We start from the raw sequence: 24,414 nt of genomic DNA, 5'->3' as shown, positions 1-24,414 counted from the left end.
AGATGGCTTAACAGTTAAGAGCACTAGCTGCTTTTCCAGAGGACCTGGGTTCAATTCCAGCACCCAGATGGCAGCTCACAATTGTCTATAACTCCAAATATGATGCCCTCACACATACATACAGGCAAAATGCCAATGCACATAAAATAAAATAAATTATTAAAAAACCGAAAAGCCTATAAAATATATATGCAGACATGGCTAATGGCTACTATAAGGCAAACAAATTATGTCAAGAAAGCATGCTAGCAGTTGAGGTGTGTTCTTTGTACACTAATCTTTATCTACTTACCTTCCTATAATCTATCTGCATACCTACAATCTACATACTTACCTATAACCTACCTATAATCTATCTACCTACCTATCTAAAAATCTATCCACCTACCTATAATCTGTCTATCTGTCTGGGACAGGAACTTACGTAGTAGCCCAGCCTGGCCCCAAACTCACCGTGTAACTACATGAACCCCTAATCCCCCTGCCTCTATCTCTTGAGTTCTCGGATACAGGCTGCACCACACACGTTAGGAGGTTCTTAAGGCTTGAGCCCAGGCTGAGCGTGGTAGGCAGGCCCTCCCCTAACGTGGCTGCATCCGCAGCCATTGCATGTCTAAACGAGGAATTTTTCGTTTGATTTCCCTTCAAGTCCTTACTGCTACTGGTCACACACTGGCAACAACCTGCCGCAAATCAAAAACTTGTAGGAAGGAAGTGACTTTAGTCGGTCATTCCTTTCTGATTCATTTTCGGGAATTGTCTTAATTCCTGGGAGACAAACTCTCTTTCCTCTGGTAAATGTCTTCTCCTCAAGCCTCGGTTTCTAACTGGCCACCGGTGAGGAGCCTCGGGAGATTTGTTTCTTGTCTCCTTTCCTCTTTATCTTCTGGGTAACAGAAGTTCTGGTTTCATCCCGTTGTGGATTCCATGTCGCAGGCAGCTCAGGACCCCGGAAGCAAAGCCATGCGTCATGCACTGCCTGCTGCCAGTTTGGCCATTCTAGGCTTTGAGGGCCTTGTGAGTTCTGCACTCGACTTTTCCAGGTGGTCCCTGCAAACAGCGGGTTGTTCGCTCTGCATGCTGCGAGCCTTCGGCACTGCACCTCTGCAGCTCCTTGCTCAGGGCGGGTTCTAGTGCCTTCTTCCCTTGCTCAGGACAGGTTCTAGTGCCTTCTTCCCTTGCTCAGGGCCGTTCTAGTGCCTTCTTCCTTTGCTCAGGGCCGGTTCTAGTGCCTTCTTCCCTTGCTCAGGGCCGGTTCTAGTGCCTTCTTCCCTTTGCTCAGGGCCGGTTCTAGTGCCTTCTTCCCTTGCTCAGGGCCGGTTCTAGTGCCTTCTTCCCTTGCTCAGGGCCGGTTCTAGTGCCTTCTTCCCTTGCTCAGGGCCGTTCTAGTGCCTTCTTCCTTTGCTCAGGGCCGGTTCTAGTGCCTTCTTCCCTTGCTCAGGGCCGGTTCTAGTGCCTTCTTCCCTTGCTCAGGGCCGGTTCTAGTGCCTTCTTCCCTTGCTCTTGACACTAAGTGCTAACACTTCCTCCCTTGGCCTTCTCATTTCTCAGTTAGTTGATACAAATAAGTACGTTTAAGGAACAGATATGTATTTTGACTTATCTCTCTTTAAAAATAGGTCATATATTTGCATGATGAAAATTTCACAGGCATTCGGTAAAAAGCCTGCCTTTTATACCCATCCTCAGCTCCCACTCCTTGTCCCCTGCGGTGACAATCGTAGATAGCGCTGTGGTCTGTGGTGTCTTTGTATCTGTGCAAGCCCTAGCAGATGCGTGTCAGGAACCTGACCTCTGACCCTTGTTCTTGGCTCTGTCTGTGCAAGCCCTAACTGATGTGTGTCAGGAGCCTGACCTCTGACCTCTGACCCTTGTTCTCAGCTCTGTGTCTATGCAAGCCCTAGCAGATGTGTGTCAGGGGCCTGACCTCTGACCTCTGACCCTTGTTCTTGGCTTTCCTCCTATTTCTTTCTTTACTTTTTATTTCTTGTGGAATCCGTTTGGTTTTTTGTTATTGTTGTTGTTGTTTAAGCTTTTTGAGACCGGCCTCAGGCTGGCCTCAAAGCCTCTCAAGCACGAGGACCACAGCTGTGTGCTGCTGCGTCCATGCCGTCTCATTGTGAGTTTTATCAGTGTCAAGTCTTAGTTTGTTTCTTCCTTGTCCTATTTTCTGTTCGCTTTTTGTTCTTTTCTTTTAGAGAATCAATGGCTTTTTCTTTACCGCTTGCAGTGTCTGTCTTCACTACTGAAAATACCGTCTACTGCTTAACAATAATTGTTGAGTCCTAGGTGGCCGTGTGTCTTCAGCAGGCGGCAGGGGAGTCTGTGGGTTGAACTGAGTCCCACCCCGATCATTGACATGGCTTTGGTGTCTAATGGGCCCGGTTATAAGTCCTAGAAGCAAAAGTTTAAATTACAGGACTGATGGGCCCTAAGTGCTGTGGAGTGTTCCTGTTGCTGTGGAACACCCGTTTATTCGTTTTTTTCTACAAAGTGAGGTCCAGGTGGCATCACAGGTGGTTACAGTGTGGAGTCCTTTGGCATCATTTAATCCGACTTCCTTGTGCTAATGATTTTATGGTGTTGATACTCTGTCAAAAATCAGAATCGGGCCTGCAAGGTGGCTCAGTAGAGAAGGGCGCTTACCAAAGAACTCACGCCTGTGGGCTGTCCTCTGACTTCCACTCAACAGTGCACGCACGTGCGCACTCCCCCCCACACGCACACACAAGTGCACGCGCGCACACACACACACACGCCCCTTTTAAAAAGCCGCAGCTGCTGTTAGCAGAACTGCATTGGATCTTCTCTCTTTGCTTCTGCTCATTACAACATATTCCCAGCTTCCCGGCTCCTGCCCTTGAAGCATCTTATTCTGTCTTGGTCTCGGTCGGCTCAGCTCTCCAGACGCCAGCAGACGCATGTAAGGGGCACAAAGCAAACTCCTTCCACCCCTGTGGTTTACACCTGCTTAGGATGCGTGATGAAGAGCGTCGTGCTGAGAGCCTCGTAGCCGCCATCTGACCACCCAGACACCGCGCCCTTTATCAATGCCTCCGCAGCTGCTCACCTGGACATAGCTCTTGAGCCATGTGACTGGCCTCTCCACCCTCTGTTACTTTTTGAAGGAAGACTGTGTCCCTCCCGCCAGAGCCCACCCCTGCCTGCCAGGACAGCCTGGTGGGAAGAGCATTGTCTTAGGTTCCCAGTGTGTGAAGAGACGCCGTGACACGTGACCACAGCAACTCTTATAAAGGAAACATTTAGTTGGCGCTGGCTTACAGTCACAGAGGCTTGGTCCATTATTGTCAGGGTGGGAAGCATGGCGGCGCACAGGCAGCCATGGTGCTGGAGAAGGAACCTCAAAGCCCACCCCCAGTGACACACCTCCTCCAACAAGGCCACACCCCCCAATCGTGCCCCTCCCCGGGAGCCTGTGGGGCCATTTTCTATGACACCACCCAAGTACCTAACTGGGAAAACCTTCGTTGTTTTTTTTATATTTTTGCCTTTGGCTTGCTCTTGGCCAAATAAACTACCCTGGCCTTGGTGTCCTCATCTGTCTACAGGTGTGGTAGAGTGGACGTGCGTCCGTATCTTTGTGTTCGTGTTTACACCTTTGCTGTTTGTACATCATGTTTGGACTGTGGTGAAGCGCTCTGTCCCCTCTGCGTTTCCCACTCGGGTCTGTGGCAGCTCTTACTGGAATGTTCTGCCTTTAGCCTCAGCTTCTGGAATCCTTGGCACTCACCCAGGCCCAGCCCAGAGGCTGCTTCTTCCTGTGAGCTAACTCAGTGCTTCTGCGCCAGAACCGAGTCTTCTCCCTTCTCAGTTCCCATAGCTCAGTCTTCGTGCCCTCATGGGGGACAAGATTTCAGGTGTCGTTCAGTGTGGATGTGGAAGACTGATCCTGTCCTCATCTAGTTCCAGGTCACTTAACTGTGCAAGGGCTTTGGTTTCTCCAGTCTAGAAACTTAAGGGGACACTAGGGATGACTACCGTCCCGCCCATCCTTTCGGTGTTTGTAAAGACCGTGGTGTAGACCGTGGTGTGGGCCCCTGTGGGCGGCAGGTGCTCCTGAGCCTGCTCTCCTGTCCTTCACAGCAGATGGCACCCGGTGTACGGGGCCTTTGCATGCTGTGTTCATCTGTGTCCATCGGCTGAAGCGGGCTGCTCTCCAGGTGGTCAGGCAGCGTCTGTTGAGTGAACAAGGATCTTAGGGAGTGCGTATGAAAACACCGTGTGCTTCCGGCCTGATGACAACAGGAGTTTTGAATGAAATTTTCCTGACCTTCCAAAGTGAGCTGAGCTGTTTGGGTAGGGAAGGCTAGTGACCGGTATGTTTCTTACTCCAAAAAAAAAAAAGGTTTTGCTTAGTGGTTTAGCGATGTTGGTAGAGGCTGGACCACTGTGGAGAGGCTGGACCACTGTGGAGTGCCCACCGTACTTTCCACGCTGCTCACAGAGCCCTTGAATTAGAGAGGACCTTGTCTAAGGCCGTTCGTAATCTCGGTGTGCTGTAGTGTTTGTTGATTTACTGGCGGCACAACCCTCCAGCCACGTCCACCCCGTAAGCAGTTTCCTCTCTGTGCCATTGGCCTTGCTGTATTACTCAACTCTGACTGTGAGAAAAGAGAAACTGCCGTGAAATATTTGCCTCCCAGGAAAGGTGATGCGATTGACTCAGGAAGTACTTCTCGAGGAAGCGTTCATTTCCCTCTCGGGAAAGATGGATTAGAATCCGTTCTCTACCCGGAAGCAGCTTGCACCCCAGTGGCTTGTTTGGTCTTTCCTTGATAATCAGTGGAGAGCTATTGGGGGTCTTGTATGAGAGTAAGTGTTTGTGGTGACAGCGTCGCCCCGGGCAAGAGGGCCCCACGGTGGTTTTATAGCAAGAGTAGGACTTGAATTAGGCCTTGGACCTCAGGAATGAGGGGCGGATAAGAACGCTGGCGGGAAGAGAGGACCGTGGGAATGAAGCCGTGGACGGAGGCACAGTGCGTGAGAAGAGCCCGTCCGACTAATCCAAGTGGGAAGCAGGGACTGACTGAGGGGCGGTGGGAAGGAGGCGGAACAGGACAGCTGGAGCCGGATCTTAGCCAGCCGAGGCTATGAGGCCCACGAGTTGCTCTTTCCTTGACAATGAATGGAGAGCGATTGAGGGTCTTACATGGGAGTAAAGTTCGTGAGGGCAGCTGACCTGAGTAACGGGGGGCTGACGTACCGTGGTGGAGGTGAAAATACAGGGGGTGTGCGAACTCAGGAGTTAATATAGAGTTTGCCAGTTGTCTGTTTCTACACACAGGACTCCAGTACATCTTAGTATCAGCCTGAGCTGTGAGGAGCCGAATAAGCCATCGCTCCCTCCAGATAAGAGCCTCCCCTCCCCCCTCCACTAAGTAGGCACGGGGGGGGGGGGGGGGGGGCAGTGCTCGTCTGAATTCCAGCATGGGCTCTCCTCAGCCGTGATGTCTGCTGGGCCCTTCCTCAGGCTGAGAGTTATACAAATTTTACTTTAATAAAAGTTGGCCTGGGGGCTGGAGAGGTGGCTCAGAGGGTAAGAGCACTGTCTGCTCTTCCAGAGGTCCTGAGTTCAATCCCCAGCAACCACGTGGTGGCTCACAACCATCTGTAATGAGATCTGGCGCCCTCTTCTGGCCTGCAGGTGCACACAGAGGGAAAATACTGTATAAATAACAAATAAATAAGTCATATATATATATATATATATATATATATATATATATATATATATATATATATATATATATTGGCCTAGCTAGGTGCAGTGGCATACGCCTGTAATCCCAGAACTCCGAAGGTGAGACAAGTGGATCTCTGTGAGTTCAAGGCCAGCCTGGTCTACAAAGCGAGTCCAGGACAGGCAGGGCTACACAGAGAAACCCTGTCTCCTGCTTGCCTTTGATAGCATCATCAATATTCCAGATACCCACGTTTCTGCGATAGTAGGAGTGCCAGGATTAGAAATGTTGGTGTTATGGTGTGTTTTTCCTTCTTAATTGCTTATGTGAATAACTGTTTTGCCCTCATTTAAGTCTGTGCACATGTGTGTGCTTGATGCCTGCAGAGGCACACGAGACCATGCGATGTTCTAGAACTGGAGAGTCAGACAGTTCTGAGGGCTGCCATGTTGGAGCTGGGAACTGAACCTAGGCCCTCCGGAAGAGTAGCAAGTACCCTGAACTGTCAAGCCATCTCTCCAGCCCATGAACCATGCTTTTAAAAGTTAGAAAAGAAAATCTAGCTCCAGAAAATTAAACCATTCAAGTCACCTTCTTGCTCACTTGGCTGTTGGGTTTCCATTCTGTGGTCTGGGAACTTGTGCATGTGACTGGCCCACCCTGTGCCACGTGGGTCTCATGTCATATCCTCTGCTTGCTGAACCACAGCAGAAGGAAGATCAGCCCCTGCCTGTCTGGACTGTTGTTATTCTTTACACGAGGCACCTCAGTTTGCCGAACATCGGCAATCATTAGACCCTAAGAGGACAGGCACCCGTTGGAGGTTGGGAGGGGAAGCCGTGGAAGAAGTTCCCTCACCGATAGGAAGGTTAGAGACAGCCTGGTGTGGCAGCAAGAGCTCTGCCTGTGAGAGCAAATCTGGCTCCCAGAGGCCGCCCTGCCTTCCCTGCCCCTTCACTCTGCGACTACAGCTTAGGCAGATCTCTCTGGGGTTGGTGTCATCGAGCCTGGTTTTGTTTTTGAGACAGGGTCTCTCTGTGAGGCCTGGCTGGTCTGGAGCTTGTTATGTACACCAGGCTGGCCTTGAGCTCAGAGATCTGCCTGCCAGTGGTGGGGATTAAAGGTGTGTACCATCGCACCCACAGTTTTTTGTTTTCTATTTTTATCAAGTTTTAAAGCTTCCTTTCAGTGCAGGATACCAAGTAAATTATAAATACTGGCCTTGGAATTAGGCTATCGTGTTGCAGTCCTATGTTTCCGAACTTACTATTGTGGTCTTGAACAAGCTACCCTGCCTCTGACACAGTCTATTTCATGTGGACCTGCTTCAGAGTAGTTACCATGAGAAGCTTCTAGAAAATGTGGTGGGATGCCTGCCACATAGTAAATAAACCACATCAATGTGGTTATTTCTTCAAGTAGACTCATAGGTAAATTTATCAGTAACTATAAGAATATTTTAAATGTTTTATTTACTTATTTAATGCGTACGGCTGTTTTGTCTACATATATCCCGTGCACAAGTGTTCAGTGCCCATGGAGGGCCTGGGGTTACAGTTGTGAGCCACCGTGTGTGGGTCCTCTGGAAGAACCGTCGGTGCTCTTAAGAGCCCGGCCCTCTCTCCAGCGCTTCCTCAGGGTTTTGAGACACAGGTTAGAGGTCTCCCCTGCTTGCGCCAAAGCTCTGGGCGTTCACACAGAGCAGGCCAAAGAGCTCCCAAGTCCTCGTGTCCTGCCGTAGCTCAGTGTTTTCAAGGTGCCTGGCTTGTGCCAGTGTCCAGGTATTCAAGACATACGGCCCGCTTTGGTTTTGTGTGAGCCAGAAAACCCCGTCCCGAGAGGCTCCGCTGCTGCCCCACGCAGCCGCTGGGCCTAAGGCGTCGCTTCAGTGACCTGACGTCACAGCCACTTTTCGTTTGATGGCCTGTTGAGATTATGCTTTATATTTTCTTTTTCCCAAACGAGGTTTTGTTAGTTCGTTCGTTCGTTCGTTTTGAGGCAGGGTCTTGTTAGGAGCCCAGGCTGATCTCAACAGAAAGGTGTGGAAAGGTGTACTGCCTCAGCCTGCCAACTACTCAGGAGACACAGCAGACACTGTTGAAAGGCATTTGTGGTCTGCTCTGTTGCTGTGTCAGCCATGGCACAGTCACGCAGAGGGACGCGCCAGCCTGGTGATTAGTGAAAACTGGCCTAGCAGGTCAGTAGCTATTGGCTACTGCTCTGGTGCTGTGATCAAATACCTAACAAAAAGTAACTCACACAAAGAAGGGTAGAGACTCACAGTTTAGGAAGGGCACGGGCTGCCGTGGCAGCGGAGCACTGGTCACTTTGCATCTATACGCAGGGAGCACAGAGACAATGGCTGTACTCGGCTCCCTCAGTCCAGAGCCCAGACCATGATAGCCATGCATGTTCCTGGTGAGGCATCCCTCAGCAAAACCATGGTACGAACAGCCTTACAAACACGCCAGAGGTGTGCTGCTGTGGTGACTGTAAAGTGGACGGTGAAGGGTAGGCGCTACCATCCCCTGCCAGCCTGACGCCCAGACACACAGGTGCAGCTTAACTCACAGCGTCCCACCCGCCGAAGGCCGCGTCCTCCTCCCGTAATGCACGATGCATTTATTCGCTCTCTGCAGGTCTCCATAGTCTTTAAGTCTCAGCACTGTTCAGGGTCCCAAAGTCTCAGGAGAGACAAGACAGGCTCTCAACTGTGAGCTTCCATTAAGTGAAAAAAAAAAAAATAGAGATTATATTTTATAACATCCAACAACAGAGAATTAGCCCTGCCCATCCCAGAACAGAGGGACGGCTGTGTAACAGGGGGAGCCTGGGCCAAAGCGAGGTCGAGCTCAGCAAGCAGCCGCCAACCCTGCAGCTCTCTGGTCGGCATCAGCCTTGGGCGTCCACCTCTCCTCTGCTTGCCTGCAGCGCACAGAGCTTTGGGCGTGGGGAGGGGGTGGGGTTGCAGCCACATTCTGACGTCTTCCTCCCACCTTAGGCTTTGCCGTCCCAGTCCCAACGTCATGCTGCAACCTCTCAGAGCCTCCTTGTGAGGACTCCAACCCTACCTACCACACTTTGTCTGGTCTCAGTGACTTTATGGACCGTGGCACAAGCCTTTCTTGGGATGGGCAGCATTTGTTTGTTTCTTTGTTTAAGTCAGGGTTTCTGTCTGTGGCCCTGGCTGTTCTGGAACTCACTCTGTAGATCAGGCTGGCCTTAAACTCAGGGAACTACCTGCTTCCACCTCCGAGTGCTGAAATTAAAGGCGTGCGCCACCACTGCCTGGCGACACAAGTGTTTATGACCCCTCACTTTTGCATCTTTCATGCCTGCAAACCCAGTCCCACCCGGACGGTGCCAGCTTGGTATGTACAGCCTTTCGGATTTGAGTTGCAGCAAGCCTTCACGCCTTCCAGGCTGACTACGGGGAAGCCTTTTTCTAGGTAGCTGTTTTCAAACAGGAAATCCTCTTGGTGGCATTCAGAGTTGGGGCTTCCAGCCTGTTAAAGTGCCACCTGATTTAGGAGAGACCTTCTGTCCTTGGTTAGATCTTTCTGGAGAAGCCTTTATAGACACACCCAGAGGTGTATTTCTACAGCGAATCTAAACCCAGTCAAGTGGTCAGCGACGACTTTCGCAGCAGGGCTGAGTGCACAGTGCATGCACATCACGGGCTGAGGCGGGCAAGAATGTGCCGGAAGGAAGAGAAGTGGCCGTTCTCGGGGTCAGACCCGTTAGGACCTCAGTTCTAGAGACTGTCAGCGTCATTGCCAGTTGCAGCTGTAGCCAGAGAAACTAAAAGGATCTTTGTCACAGCTACCCTCTTATAGGTTAGGTGGGTCTGTAGAGCCAGGAGGTCGCTGGCCGCCTCTCAGAGGCAGAGAATGTGAGTGAGTGAGAACTTGCTCTCCTGAGCCACGTGTTGCATAGCTGACCAGGGCCTGTCAGTGGCTAATTCCTTACGACACTTTCTGTTCCGTGTGGTTCTCTGTCCATGTGTTGAGAACTCGTCCACGTGGCGTCTCTTCTTATTATTCACCTTTCGTTGGTTTCACTTAGGGGGCAGTTCCAGTTTGGGGTGCGGGGCTGAGAATGTTCTGGAACTCACACCATGAGGCTGTGTGTGCTGCGCTGTATTTGTGCTAGGCTGTGTCACTTGTTTGGTATGCATATGAATGCACTTGTACCAGGCTGTGCACAGTGCCTCATGCCCTAATTGTGGGCCCCAGAGGAAAGACTTTCCATCCCCAGTTAACCGTAGCTGTACGCCTAAGTCACATGCAGAAAACCCCATTAATTAGAAATGAAAAGCCTGTGCTCTTTAGAAGGCCCATTGTATGCCGACACGACACGTTTATTAATACTCGGTGCCATAATTTGTTAAGAGCTGTTCCACCGCTCTTAATGGGCTTTGTGCTCAGAAACATTCACTGGCTGTTGTTATAAACGGATATTTCCCCTTGGGCAGTAAACCACAGTGCAATTTCAATTTCCTTTTAACTCATTTACTTCACAAAGATCTAATTTAAGACAGATTGGGTAAAATGGTCTTGGACTTTATGGGCACCGAGTGATTGTTGCTTAAGCCGCTTTCTCATGAACGACTAGCGCTCGCTCCTTCCCCAGCTGCTTTGTGAAGGGTCTGGCACTGGAGCCATGTTGAAGTCGGGGTGAGTCTTGCTTAGCAGCGATGACAGAGGTTGAGTTAAAGAGCCGCATAGATGCTTTAGCTTTCCAGTTACGACAGTGGCGCACGCCTTTAACCCCAGCACTCAGGAGACAGAGGTGGGTGGGTCACTGTGAGTTGGAGGCCAGCCTGGGCTACAGAGTGAGTTCTAGGACAGCCAGGGATACATAGTGAGACCCTGGCTACAACAAAACAAAACAAAACAAAAACATTAGTTACAGTATTTTTTGCCAGTCAGCCACACCTACTTATGTTACTAGCTGCTCCATTGCTGTGAGGAACACCTTACAATATCAACCTTAAGGATGAAGCCACCGTCTGACCCCTGATGTCAGCGGGCCCCCTCCATGGTTAAACAGTGTCACCGACAGAGGGTGTCCTGATAAGGACAGCTGCTCTCTCTGCCCCGCCTACCAGTTTCCACGGCCTCCCAGTATTATAACGGTGGCAGTGGATTCGTCCAGGCCCTAGATTAGAACCCTCACAATCTGGTCACATCCTCAAAACCACACACCTCTGATCACTCCTGGTACCAGGAACCAAGCCTTCAGTCTAAAGGAGCGTCTCAAATCCATGCTGTTCAGCACCCCCTCCCCGCATTCGCTGCTCCCTGAGTGACAGAGGATAAGAGCAGGGGAGACAGCATGATGCACGCAGACAGGGTGTGTAGGACTCTGCCACGAGGAAACTGCCCCTGCTGCTCACTGCTGTGGCCCCCAAGCGACACCCAGCACCCTCGGCCCTGACTCGCCACACCCAGCTAACAGACTTCTCTGCCCACTTTCTAAACGTGAAAAGTGAGAACCGGGGAGAGTTAGCGGCTCATCTGACCACAGGGCCAGGGAGGGGACAATGGACGTGAGGTGGCCTGCCCGCTCCTGGGTGGGACAGGCTCCCTGGACACTTGTGCAGACTCATTTACCTCCTCCAAGATGGGAGTTAGCAATATCTTGTCTTTAAAAAGTTCCCAGAGGATTCCAGTGCAGCCAATCTGGCCTTTGTCAGAAACTGGCACCGGCTATCCCACGGGCCAGATGAGTGTTGCTGTCTGTCCTGTGTGGCCACTAGCTAAGTATGGTTTGTCTATTCACAAATAGTTGGATGTGGGGAAATGTGTGTGTCCATGGAGTTCTACAGGAACACAGCCACTCCTGTTTGTTTGTGTGTTGTCAGTGGCTTCTGTGCACCTCAGTGGCAGAGTCAGCTATTGCAGCAGAGACCAAGCCGCCCACGGCACTTACAGGAACGCCTGCCTGCGGCACTGCCTGGTCACATGAGCCCTGCAAGGACCAGTGTTCACTGGGAAATTCCTGAGCTTTGAGGACTCGCACATGTGTTGGGCCCAAACACCCTCTTGCTTTATCCAGAAGGCGTGTTTAAGAAACACTCCATGCAAATTATCAGTAAATCTAATTATTTTAATGATTAAGTAAATTATAGAGCTGCTGGCTGTGTGGAGGATGTGCATTTGCTGACGGAGCTGGGCGTGCAGAAGACGGTTCTTATTTACTAAGAAGAAAAGGGACCTTTTACATGTGCAGAAGATAAAGGCTATGAGGGTTTGGAAAGAGGGGGTGCTTGCTTGTTTTTACTTTGTGGGTAACATTGTCTCTAAGTTATGAAAGTTATACCTCAGGAATGGAATGTAACTGATAAAGCCTTGATTTGCAAACCAAATCTTTTTTTAGCTCTATAAAAGCACCTAGTTTCCCTCAGGATCCTCGGTTTTCTGGTTCATCACAGAACCCTTGCTAGATTGTTCAGCTAATATGAAGGGCTTCATCTTCTGCACGCCTTCTCCTTCCTCCTCTCTCGGCTCAGGTAACAGGCCGTTCCGCAGCCAGCAGCACTTACTGGCACTTTCTGTGCCCAGGTAATGATTCTGTAATGGGAAATACCCCTCATGCCAACAACCCAAAAGACAGGAAAAGAAGGGCACAGAGTGTAGGTTTTTGTTTTTGTTTTTAAAGTCTTGTTGCTTGTCTTAAGGTGACTAGGCAATTTACTAAAGGCTTTAGGTGAGCTTTAAAAAAAAAAAGGTAAACTTTAGGTCATGGGGCATGGGCCGGTAGTAGTTGTTTTGTGTTCTCCCCCACTGTACTTGGCTACCTTACACAGTGTGCCCAGGCGCTCACGTTTACCACAGACTCCATCCCCTGTGTCAGCCTCATTCTGCAGGGTAGTCATGAAGCACGTCGTCAGGACGCGGTAGCCGCTGTGAAGAGGCCCTGAGCTTGGCAAGATACACCACTCTGCCGCGTGCCCTTTATGGGTGCTGTCCTCATGCTGAGCGTCTGTGAGGTGCGCACAGGCTGGCTACCCCTTCTCGCCTGTACTTCAGGGCAGTAGTATGAGGTTGAGTGAGGAGGGAATTTAAAGCCCTGGCACTGCACAGAGAGAGTTGATATAGGAACACAGAGGGGTACAAGTACTTCGGAGGGAGGGGATCTTGTGGCCCATGTATTTCTTTGGGAAGCCAAGAAATGGAAGAGCCAAGTCCATGCCCGGATCTAAGCTAACCCCAGCTCCTCCTAGTTCCACTCGCTTCTAGGGCCACAGCAGAATCTGTACACAGCCGTGTCGGCAGAGCGACTCGCACCACGACGTACCGAGCATGGGAGGGGCAAGCGGGCATTCCTAAGTGACTAGAGCTGCACGCCAAAACTGCTTTTCTCCTGGGAGATGCAGAGAATATAAAACAGGAGATAAGAGGAAAGGGACTTAAACAGTAATCTGCTCACCAGTCTTTGGGAGTGCGTGGGCCGGAGCGCTGTATTGGAACTGCACGAGTTTGGTTCCTGCCTCCGACGAGAGCTAGAGGAAGGGGCAGCTGGGAGAGAGACGTTGCCTATGCGTCCTGAATGGTGTCTATTAGGTCAACCTTCTTGCTGGCACCATTGTCACGAGACGTTAGGTTTTGCTGGAGGCATCTGATGCCTCTGTTGAGGTCAGCGTGAGTGATCGATCCCCTGTATTCACAGCAGCGTTACATTGCTTGGTTTCCCTAGTTAAGCTGTCTTTGTACTTCCGGGCTGTACCTCAGTTGTCCGGGCGCCGTGAGATTTGATTGCTGGCATCTTTGTTGAGGTCTTATTAATAAAACCCTATCAGTGTAGAGCTATCTCTTCTGGTGACGTCACTGCCTGGTGCTGCATAAAGTAGGCTTGCAGAATGAGCTGGGAATTGTCCCCTCTCCTTTTTCCTTTCTTTCCTTTTTTTTTTTTTTTTTTTTTGGAAGAGTTTGTGCTAATTCTTTAAACATTTGGTAGAATTCATTAGTGGAGCCATCTGGTCCCTGGGCTTTCTTTGTGGGGGTTCATTTTTTAATGCATGGCACAGAAGGATTATTTATAGTAGCCTCACTGGAGGGAAAGATGCTTTAAGTTGGATCCATGCGCTGATACTCATGAAGAAAACTCCTGGGAGGATATTTAAAAACTAGCAGCAAAGACTAACACCAGGCAATGGAATGGGAACTCAGTCTACTGTTTTTAAATTCTGGGCATACATCATCCTAAGTAAAAACAACTTTAAAAGACCACTTAAAAGTGACTCTCTCTCTCTCTCTCTCTCTCTCTCTCTCTCTCTCTCTCTCTCTCACACACACACACACACACACACACACACACACACACATATACACACACACACAGAGAAAAAAAAGTGACTCACACTTTGGCTCTTTGCTGTCAGTATTTGTGCTGGCCTGACCCCCACAGGGACTCCCGGCTTGGTAGGCCCTGCATTTGCCCCCAGCGCCCTCTGCCAACATGGAATTACTCGTCGGCACCCTGAGGACGAGCCGCCATTATGCCCAGCTGAGCCTGCCATGCTGATTTTCTTCGCAGCCATCCGTCAACCAGCTAGCCCAGTCAGTTTCTTTCATCTTTCCTCTATGATCATACCTTTTTTTTTTTTATTACCCACAGACTGTCTGCGGGGGGATGGGGCAGGAGAGGCGTCCTCTGTCCTGCTGCCTCTCACATTTCTGTTTTGAACTTCGTAATTATGACTGCCAGTTCACATATGTTCTCCCGTAAAGCTCTGCTGAATTTTGTGCCCCCTCGTCTCAGCGCAGTGCTTGGCAACGGGTGGGTACACAGCGTGAGCAGAGCCCCGAGCTATGCGTCGCCTTAGCCTGTCCTGAGGACGTGAGGTAGCCTGAGTTGACAGGAAGATCCGTGCTGAGAAATACAATTGAGTGCTTTTGGCAAGGTCGGTGTTAGGAGCCCCAAGAAGCCAGACTGAGCAGACTCAGTGAGTAAATATTGAATGAAGCACTCGCCCTCCTTGCTTCCTTTCAGTCTTTGCCCAGCTCTCCTTCCCCAACAGGCTGACTGACCATCTGACCAGCTCCTTCACAGTGGTCCCCTCTGCACTGACTCACCCCCTATCCTAACGCCTTCTATGTATCGGGGTTGGCACAGCTGACTGGTGTACATGCTGATGGCCGTCCTGGTTGGAATACAAACTCCTCAGACAAGGACTGCCTCCTTCGCCCGTAACCTGGAAACACCTGCAGCTTTGCCTGGCACACAGCCATGCTTAGTCCCTGGAGAGAAGGAGCCCCCAAATGAATGAACGTTAGCGTATATTGCCCGAGCCTGGCAAAGATAGGTCAAAACCATCCAAATCCGAGCCTGCTAACACTGTGGCCACCGTTTATAATGCAGCCTGAGGCGGGGTACTGGCACGGAGGGGAGGGAACAGAAACTATTTGGCTTATGTGGTTTTTTTTGTTTGTTTGTTTGTTTGTTTGCTTTTTTTGCCTTAAAAACCAACCAGGAACAAAGTTCTAAGTACGTTTATGTGAGCGTATGTGTGGCCTAGGAACATGTTGCTTCCCGCGGTGACTAATACTCACGTTTTAATGATGTCTCCTCTTCTTTCTCCACAGACCTTTGTAGTATTAAACAGAGGGAAAACTCTCTTCAGATTTAGTGCCACGCCTGCCTTGTACATTTTAAGTCCTTTTAACCTGATAAGAAGAATAGCTATTAAAATTTTGATACATTCATATCCTTTTCTGCATCGGGTCGGGAGCGAGCGCTGCGGGGCCCTGAGGGTTTGAGGGCGTGGCAGCCGTGCTGTGTACTGTCTCACTAGGGCTGCGCTGCCCACCTCAGCCCCAGGGTTAGGAATAAAGACAGCTGGATCCCAAGAAGAGCTTTTGCAGACTCTCCTTCTTGAAAGACGTGACTGGAGTCTAGAATTTTGTTGGTGTCAATACAAGGGGCAAATTAAGATGTTTTAACCTTTTACTGAATTCTTGACTTTTTAGTAACTTCATTCCATGAGTCTCAGCTTGTTAACATATTAATATCTGATTTTTAAAAATTTCTGAAAACTACATCTTGAACTACCGCCTTAGGGTTGTTTTTGTTTGTCTGCTTGTTTGTTTTGCTTCAGCAAGGGGCTTACAAAGCACCTGGTAGTTCACAGATGAAATCATCCCCCTGGCACGGAAGAGTTAGGTACAGATGGAAAAATAAGGTATTTTCTGGGAGTTGACCTCCCCTTAAGTAGGAAAGTGCCAACCTTTACATCCGATTCATACAGGGCATATGACGCATGACAAAGGATCCGACGGGCTTAGCAACTTGCGACAGCGACTAAACTTGTATGATTGGCCCTTGATTTAACAGTGCTGTGTCCCGTGTGTCCAGGGAAGCGGACGAAGCCACTAGGTGCAACTCAATGGCTCCAGGTCAGCGAGCTTCTGCCGTGTGGAACTCGCCTCTGGAATCTGTGGGTTGCAAGTGCCACAGTTGTGAAATCAGGAAGGAGGTTTACAGGAGACGGAGGATCGACAGGAGACGTCCATTCCGGGACCAGGGGTGGAACGTGTCTTTATCGTGTAGTCCTGACGGCTGCTATTTCCCCAGCCCCAGGAGCACCCCAGCTGTAGATAAGAAGAGAGGTCCAGCTAGAAGAAGCACCATTTCCTAATGCTGCCAGGAAGATGGAGGCGAGGGGCGCCCTTAGCAGCCGAGCAGGCGTTCGCAGCACTGGGCCCTGCCCAGGTGCAGCCCGAGTAACCCCTGCTGCTGACTTTGAAACTGTTTAATTTCTCTCACCAGACAAGAACAGAAAGGGCTGAGAAAGGCCCTGGGTGGCAAGGGCACCTTCACAGCGACCAGGCTGCTCACCCTGTTCCGGAAGTCTCAGGACTATTAGGGTGCAGGTACCCTAGAAGTCTGTGCCCAAGATGCCACACTGGTTTTCAAGCAGGATGCATTCAGTGCACACTGACTGGACTTGTAAAGACGTCCAGCCCCTTTGGAAGACCCAGGAGGGAAGTTAACCATCAGTCACGAGTAGATTTTCAAGTAACTAATAATGCAAGATAATTAACAGTACACAAATACTACAAATATATAAATTATATATATATATATATATATTTTTTTTTTTTTTTAATTTTTGTTTTTAAACTTTCTTACCCGGTGGCCCTGGGGCCTTTGGTCACTTCTGGCTACTGGTCACGTTTTAAGTATTTAGAATGTTACTCCATGGGTGGCATGGAAAGTGACAAGTTTATCCAAAAGCAGTAGGGCAGTGACAAGTACCGTGGGCAGGGTAATGGCTGTCCCGACCCATCTGGGGTCAGGTGGGATATCCAGGGCTTTCCCTGAGGTAAAGGTGGGCAGTTTTCCTCCCTCTTTCGGTTTCCTCCTGTTCCTGTGTTTGCCTTCTACCGGGCCCCCTCTGATTTAGATCTCGCGAGATTTCCTCCGGTTTCTGTGTTCGCCTCCTACCTGGCTCCCGCGGATTCCGATCTCGCGCGACAGACGGAGACAGGGTTTGTTCTTCCGGGACATTGTTAGCCCCTTAACTCCTCTCTACAGTGTTCAGCATGATCATCATGTGCACCATCCTGACCAACTGTGTGTTCATGACTTTTAGTAACCCTCCCGAGTGGTCCAAGAATGTGGAGTAAGTGGCCCTTGCTTCTCTGTCTTAAAGATTCCCGTTGCGTTATTCCACGCTTGGTTCACGCTTGGAGAACTTCAGGGCGCTGGGTGGGGGTGGGCCGCTGAGGAGAGTGTGGAACCGAGGAAACAGACTTAGCAGTAAGCTCTGGAAGACTACCTCCCTCCCCCTCCCTCCCCTTCCCTCCCCTCCCTCCCCCTCCTTCTCCCTCCCCTCCCTCCCCCTCCTCCCCTCTCCGTCCCTCCCTCCCCCTCCCTCCCCTCCCCTCCCCTCCCTCCCCTCCCCCCTCCCCGTCCCTCCCCTCCCCTCCCCTCCCCCTCCCCTCCCCTCCCCTCCCCTCCCCAGCAGGCCCTTGGCCATCCTGTCCCCAAGGCTAAGGTAGCTCCGTGGGCCTCCTCACCCCTTCCAGTCACCCTGGTGCGTTCTCGGGAGCACCGGGCAGGCCCTAGCGTGGCATCCGGCTGTGGGCACGTCTGTAGGCTTCAGAGTGAGTGCCCCGTCCTCCCGTCGCGGCCACGCGCCCTTTCTGCCTTGTCAGTGTGGTGAAGCGACACCCCAGGCGAGGGTCACCCTAACAGGCTCACTGCCCATTTCCGTCGGGACTAACCTCAGCTGTCCGTATCCCCGACAGGTACACATTCACGGGGATTTACACGTTTGAGTCACTAGTGAAAATCATCGCGAGAGGCTTCTGCATAGACGGCTTCACCTTCTTGCGGGACCCATGGAACTGGCTGGACTTCAGCGTCATCATGATGGCGTGAGTTCCTCGCTTACGTTACTCTTTTCCGGACATGCGCGCGCGAGTGTGTGCATGTATGTGCATGTATGGGCTTGCGTGACGGTGCAAGTTAAGTGCGAGTTTGTGGGCTCAGCAGAATAGAGAATTCTTTCTGTTGTTGTTTTTCTTTTTCGAGATAGGATCTCAGGTAGCCCAGGTTGCCCTTTAAGTCACCACCATATAGCCGAGGCTATCTTGAACCTCCGATCTCTCTACTTCTACCTCCAAGTGCTGGGGTTACAAGCGTGTACCATGACACGCCCCTCACATTTTATTCCTTTGAATGACGTTTGGCTGAGGCCCTCCCGCTTACCCCTAGCCAGCCTCTGATGGCCTGAGGTACTCTGGGTGTAAACTTTTGCCTTAACATGCATATGAGGCCTTTGACTCAAAACATGAGCCTGAGTGTCCAGTGGCACATCCAGAAAAGTTACTAGCCAGAGTTCCCAGGACTCCTGCTGGAGACCGGGCTCCACACGGGTGTGCCCACTGCATCCGGCAGTTCCTTCCATCCAGTTAAAGCTGTCTATTTGAGGAATAGCAGATGAGGCCTATAGTATTTTTATTTTCGTGTTAAGAAGGTACTTTATCATCTGAGGGGAGCGGGATATGGGTTGTGTGTATAAGGATTGTGAAAGAGAGAAAAGCGTTTGGGTGTGTGTGGACCTGAGTGTCGCGGGTGGGGGGGGGCGGGGGGGACGCAGTCCCACTGTGAGATGGGAGTGAGTGGTGTGCACTGAGAATCTGAAAACAAAACTGAGTCCTGGTTCTACGAAGACAGTCTCTAAGCATTATAGAATACACATTATAGACTACACATTATAGACTATACATTATAGAATACACATTATAGAATACACATTATAGAATACACATTATAGAGTACACATTATAGAGTACATATTGTAGAGTACACATTGTAGAGCACACATTGTAGAGCACACATTGTAGACTACACATTGTAGACTACACATTGTAGACTACACATTGTAGAGTACACATTGTAGAGCACACATTGTAGAGCACACATTGTAGAGCACACATTGTAGAGCACACATTGTAGACTACACATTGTAGACTACACATTATAGAATACACATTATAGAATACACATTATAGAATACACATTATAGAATACACATTATAGAATACACATAGACTACACATCATAGACTACACATCATAGACTACACATTATAGACTATACATTATAGAATACACATTATAGAGCACACATTGTAGAGCACACATTGTAGAGCACACATTGTAGACTACACATTATAGAATATACATTATAGACTACACATTATAGACTATACATTATAGACTACACATTATAGAATACACATTATAGACTACACATTGTAGAGCACACATTGTAGAGCACACATTGTAGAGCACACATTGTAGAGCACACATTGTAGAGTACACATTGTAGAGTACACATTGTAGAGCACACATTGTAGAGCACACATTGTAGAGCACACATTGTAGACTACACATTGTAGACTACACATTGTAGAGTACACATTGTAGAGCACACGTTGTAGAGTACACGTTGTAGAGTAGAGTACACATTGTAGAGCACACATTGTAGAGTACACATTGTAGAGCACACATTGTAGAGCATACATTGTAGACTACACATTGTAGACTACACATTGTAGAGCACACATTGTAGACTACACATTGTAGACTACACATTGTAGACTACACATTGTAGGCACACATTGTAGACTACACATTGTAGACTACACATTGTAGACCACACGTTGTAGAGCACACGTTGTAGAGCACACGTTGTAGACTACACGTTGTAGACTACACGTTGTAGAGCACACATTGTAGAGCACACATTGTAGAGCACACACTATAGACTACACATTGTAGAGCACACATTGTAGACTACACATTGTAGAGCACACATTGTAGAGCACACACTATAGACTACACATTGTAGAGCACACATTGTAGACTACACATTGTAGAGCACACATTGTAGAGTACACATTGTAGAGCACACATTGTAGACTACACGTTGTAGACTACACGTTGTAGACTACATGTTGTAGACTTCACGTTGTAGAGTACACATTGTAGAGCACACATTAGTGTGCCTTTAAAATCTGTGTCCTTGCAAGATGCAGGCTGGTGATAACATGAGCACATAACCGAATTTTTGCTGTGACTCATGATTTGGATTTTTTTCCTCGAGCTTTGCTTTTGTCTGTCGCAGGATAAAACTTCATCTTCAGACATGGCTGCAAAGCATACATACAACTCCTGGAAAAGTGATACATAGATATGGCCACCTGGGCATCTTGGCCATTGTCAACCACGAGTTACTTACTGTGAATTTGTCTTTGTGAGGCTCTTGCTACACAGAAAGATAATTGTTCACAAAACTAGAACATGAGTCTTTGATACCTCATGGCCTTCCCTCCTGCTAAATAAAAAGTAAATGGGCTGACAGTAAAGTCACTGAGTCGGCACGTCACACACCAAGTAAGAGAGTAAACCCAGAACGCCCTGAGCTATCAATTCTGAATTATTTTTGCCCATTTAAAAAAAAAAGTGTGTGTGTGTGTTCCTTAAATGTTTATATTTTGAAATTTCTCTTTTTCAGGGAAACAAAAAAATGATAAGTTGTACATAAGACCCTTTCTCCCCCCCCCCCCCGCCCCACCCCCACCCCCACCCTCACACCCAGCGGCACCATTACAAGTTAACTCTGGTTTGATCCTGCAGGTATATAACAGAGTTTGTAAACCTAGGCAATGTTTCTGCACTACGCACTTTCAGGGTACTGAGGGCTTTGAAAACTATTTCGGTAATCCCAGGTAAGATGGCCCGGGCTTGGCGTCAGGTGTCGGGTCAGAGCCCTGATGTGACGTATTGTACTTTCTGTTTTGTTGTGGTTTTGTGTTTTATTTTTTTTCCTTTGGTGTTTGTGTTGTGTCTGTGTTTGTCATTCGTGTGTGACCTCCCTTACTACAGATATGTGACAGAGTTTGTGGACCTGGGTAATGTCTCAGCGTTGAGAACATTCAGGGTTCTCCGAGCTTTGAAAACTATCTCTGTAATTCCAGGTGAGCAAACGCGCGCATGAGGCTGCTTTTGCCGCACTCCCCGTTTTCCTCCATTTGTTTTGCCTGCCACATTTGGAGCTGGTACCGGGCACATCCGATACGGCCTTGTTGCCCTCCGCATGCTTTCCCTGAGAAGCAGTCCCCGGCCTGGCCTGCGGGTCTTTAGGCAGACCTCTCTGGCCGTGCTGGCCCGGAGCGCAACCCTCGCCCCACCCATGCGCTTGAACACAGCACATGCTTAAGGCACCCGAGGAAAGGTGTCACGGGGCAAGCTATGTCTTCGTATCCGAGTCACCCGAGTCATGGTCTCTCTCATGGAATTACAGTGACTGCAACGCCCACTCCCATCCCAGTGCTTGTGACTCCAGACTTCCTGTCGCATGGCCTGCCAACTGCATGCTGTTCAGAGACTTGTGCTATAGTGGTGTAATGACCTGACCAAGAGGCGACCTACCCATTTAACCAGTCACTTCAGACCAGTTAAAATTTCAGCATCTCGGGGTCAGTGAGGCAAATGTTGATAGTTACTGGTTTGTCATATTCCACAACTGCTCGCTTCAGTAGAGTGAGGCGCGTAGCCCCGGGGGTCACTCCCAAGTGTGAATCCCAGGGAAAGCGTGTGCAGGTGCCGGTTTAAACTCAAAGGTAAGACATAAACGGAAAGCTGAGAGACCTGGAAGGGACGAAAGGGCCGAGAAAGTGGGTTGAAAAGTAGCTGGGTGACAGTCTCCTGAAAATATTCGCCTTTTCCTCTTGCCTGGCGGAGCTGGCCCAGGGGCTCTACGCCTCCTGAAGGTTTTCGGTCCCCTGAGACTCGGATGACATTTCACAGACACCCCCACCTCCCGCCACCCATCCATGCACCTCTGCTTAGTACTCTAAATCACTGCACCTGGGTAATAACCTTTCTAAGAACCAGCCTGAAATCTAGAGGGAAAGATGTGTTTAAGGCAGCGGCCTGTGGAGGCACAGGCTTGTTGATACGCTCTGGGCTTCTGCTGGGCCCAGAGGTGTGGAAGGGGGCTCTGCTAGGGTCTGGGCTTCCCCTGGTTCTGTGGAAGCGAGGCGCTGAGCATCGGATTCTGACCTTGTGGCTGATTTCAGAAACAGTTCTTTTATCCTCTATCCAACGCCACACCAGCATCCTAGGTGGGGAAACACAGATAGAGTTGTGACGAGGGTAGATTGGAGTGTGGTTTACCAGGAACCTCAGGCAGGGCCCGTGCTGGGGCAGCTGGACTCCCGGGTCTTTACCGTCTTTTTCCCGTGGGCGCTCTCGTCCTCTGGCTCCTTTAACATGATCCCGTGTTTGCTGCTCGCCTCCCCAGCACGCACCGCACGGCATCTGTGTCCTTATGTTCTTGTGATCTCAAATCTCCTCTTCCAGAATTAAATCCGAAAGCTGTGTTCTCTTCACTAACTGGGGCAGCAGCTGCTATCCCCAGCCTGGCTCATCACTGCTGTTTTCATCTCTGCTGTAGGGTTAACTTTTGACCTGGGCATTTCTGCAAAGTAATTCTTGTCAGGATACTTAATACTCTCTAGTGTGAGTGTGTGAGTGTGTGAGTGCGTGTGTGTGTGTGTGTGTGTGTGTGTGTGTGTGTGTGTGTACAGTGTAAATATGTAGCGTCTATAGCAGTGCCTGGCCCACAGCGGCGCTATGTAGATGGTTGTACAAGAAGCACTTACCATAAAAAGCCCAACAAGAGAACTGTGTCAAGATTTAGGCATCAGCTTCAGCCTCTGACGTAGATGCTCGGTTCCTGTTTCTGTTCATGCCCCAACTGGAGCTTTGGGGATCTAACTGCTGTGGAAACCAGCTTTAAGGGTACTGAAGCAGGTCCCAGATCACTGTCAGCAAGACGTGTTTACTTTGAGTTGCAACCATTTGCTCTCCGTCCTTACTATGTAGCGTTAGTAAGATAAGCCCAGTGGTTGGCATCCTGTGGAGAGCTCTGGACTTGTCGGTCATTCCATGGAGGACTGTTGTTGGTGCTGTCCGTGTTACCATGTTTCCCCCCATGGTGGGCTCACCTTATGTCACCACTGGGTCAGAGGCTAACTCTTGCTTAAAAATCAAAAGCACTTTGGTTCCAGGCTGTGGAGCCTAGGGCACAGCAGTTCTCAGTAAAGTCTAAAGCCACGCGTACAAGTTCAGAAGAGTTTTTGCTCCCCACTTCTCCAGCCTGCAACCCGGATCTTAGGCCTTTCCTGAGGCTGCCAGGGCCCAGGAAGGAAGCGTGTGTGTGTGTGTGTGTGTGTGTGTGTGTTTGTTTGTTGCTCTTCTGGCCCTTGTGACAAAATGTCTGCTGAAAGCAGCTGACGACGTGGGGGAGGGGTTGTCTTGTCTCAGGGTGTGGGGAGCGAGGTCCTCAGGGTGGGGCAGGCATAGCAACAGGGCTGTGAGGTGGCTGGTCACACGAGTCCTCAGCCCGTGAGTAGGCAGGCGCTGCCACCCCATCACCTTTCTCCTTTATATGTAGTGCAGGACCATCGCCCATGGGAGGGCGCCACCCCACACAGAGCATAGGCCTGTTCCCACCTCAGGGAACCCTGCCGGACACCCTCACAGATGCACTCACAAGTGTGTCTCCTATGAGTTCCTGTCAAGTTGGCAGTTCAGATTAGCCACCTCGGATGGTAGCCACTGGGCTGACACAGGGCTGATATGGAGCCTGCCTGGTTTCACAGCAGTCTACACCTCAGCTCCCTTATGTGAGAAATGCTTGCCGGGAGCCTTCACCTGTGTCACTCAGGACCAGTGCTTTTTGTTGTTGTTTGTTTTTGTTTTTGCATTTTGGTAGCTGTTTTGAGTGTGTGGGTTCAGCCAGGATTCCATTAGTTCACGTCAACCTTCTGTTTAAGAAGTGCTTCGCCATGGAACCTCCACACTCACATTCTGACACTTCTTATTTGGTGGCCCAAGAGCAGGATACAGGTCCCTTGTGGCTTCCTTTTTGCTTCAAAGCATCGTCTTGGAGAGCAGTGCGCATGGCCTCTATGCTGAGCAGGCCACTCGATGTCTTTGGACCAGATTTGGTGGGGCTCAACTTGACGAAGAGCAATTGTGCCAGGAAGTTCATGTCGTAAATCTTTGTTTCCCCTTTTTATTCATCAGGGGCCTAGGAAGGAGGTAAAGAGCTAACGGCTCCCTCAGAAGGAGTCCTCACGGTTCTGCTAGAGAGGGCCGCTTCAGCCCTGGAGAGCAGCAGCTGC

General features: G+C 49.8%; 1 protein-coding gene across 4 annotated transcripts in view; it reads left to right on the top strand.

The window, feature by feature from the left end:
- Positions 1-24,414, top strand: part of SCN8A (sodium voltage-gated channel alpha subunit 8) — a 192,884-nt gene that overhangs the window by 74,669 nt on the left and 93,801 nt on the right. For all 4 annotated transcript variants that reach the window (XR_014773114.1, XM_084749728.1, XM_084749729.1 and 1 more), the window contains exons 3-6: positions 15,293-15,412; positions 17,243-17,331; positions 17,960-18,088; positions 21,107-21,198. Coding sequence is in view for 3 of the 4 variants with exons in the window: in XM_084749728.1 (XP_084605854.1) it covers positions 15,293-15,412; positions 17,243-17,331; positions 17,960-18,088; positions 21,107-21,198 (430 nt within the window). In the remaining variant the exon portion in view is untranslated. The remainder of the gene's footprint in view (positions 1-15,292; positions 15,413-17,242; positions 17,332-17,959; positions 18,089-21,106; positions 21,199-24,414) is intronic.

This window comes from Acomys minous (assembly GCF_964271855.1).
Source record: "Acomys minous genome assembly, chromosome: 12".
NCBI lineage: Eukaryota > Metazoa > Chordata > Mammalia > Rodentia > Muridae > Acomys > Acomys minous.
Note: the sequence above shows the minus strand (reverse complement) of the source record. Positions and strands in the feature narration are given on the sequence as shown.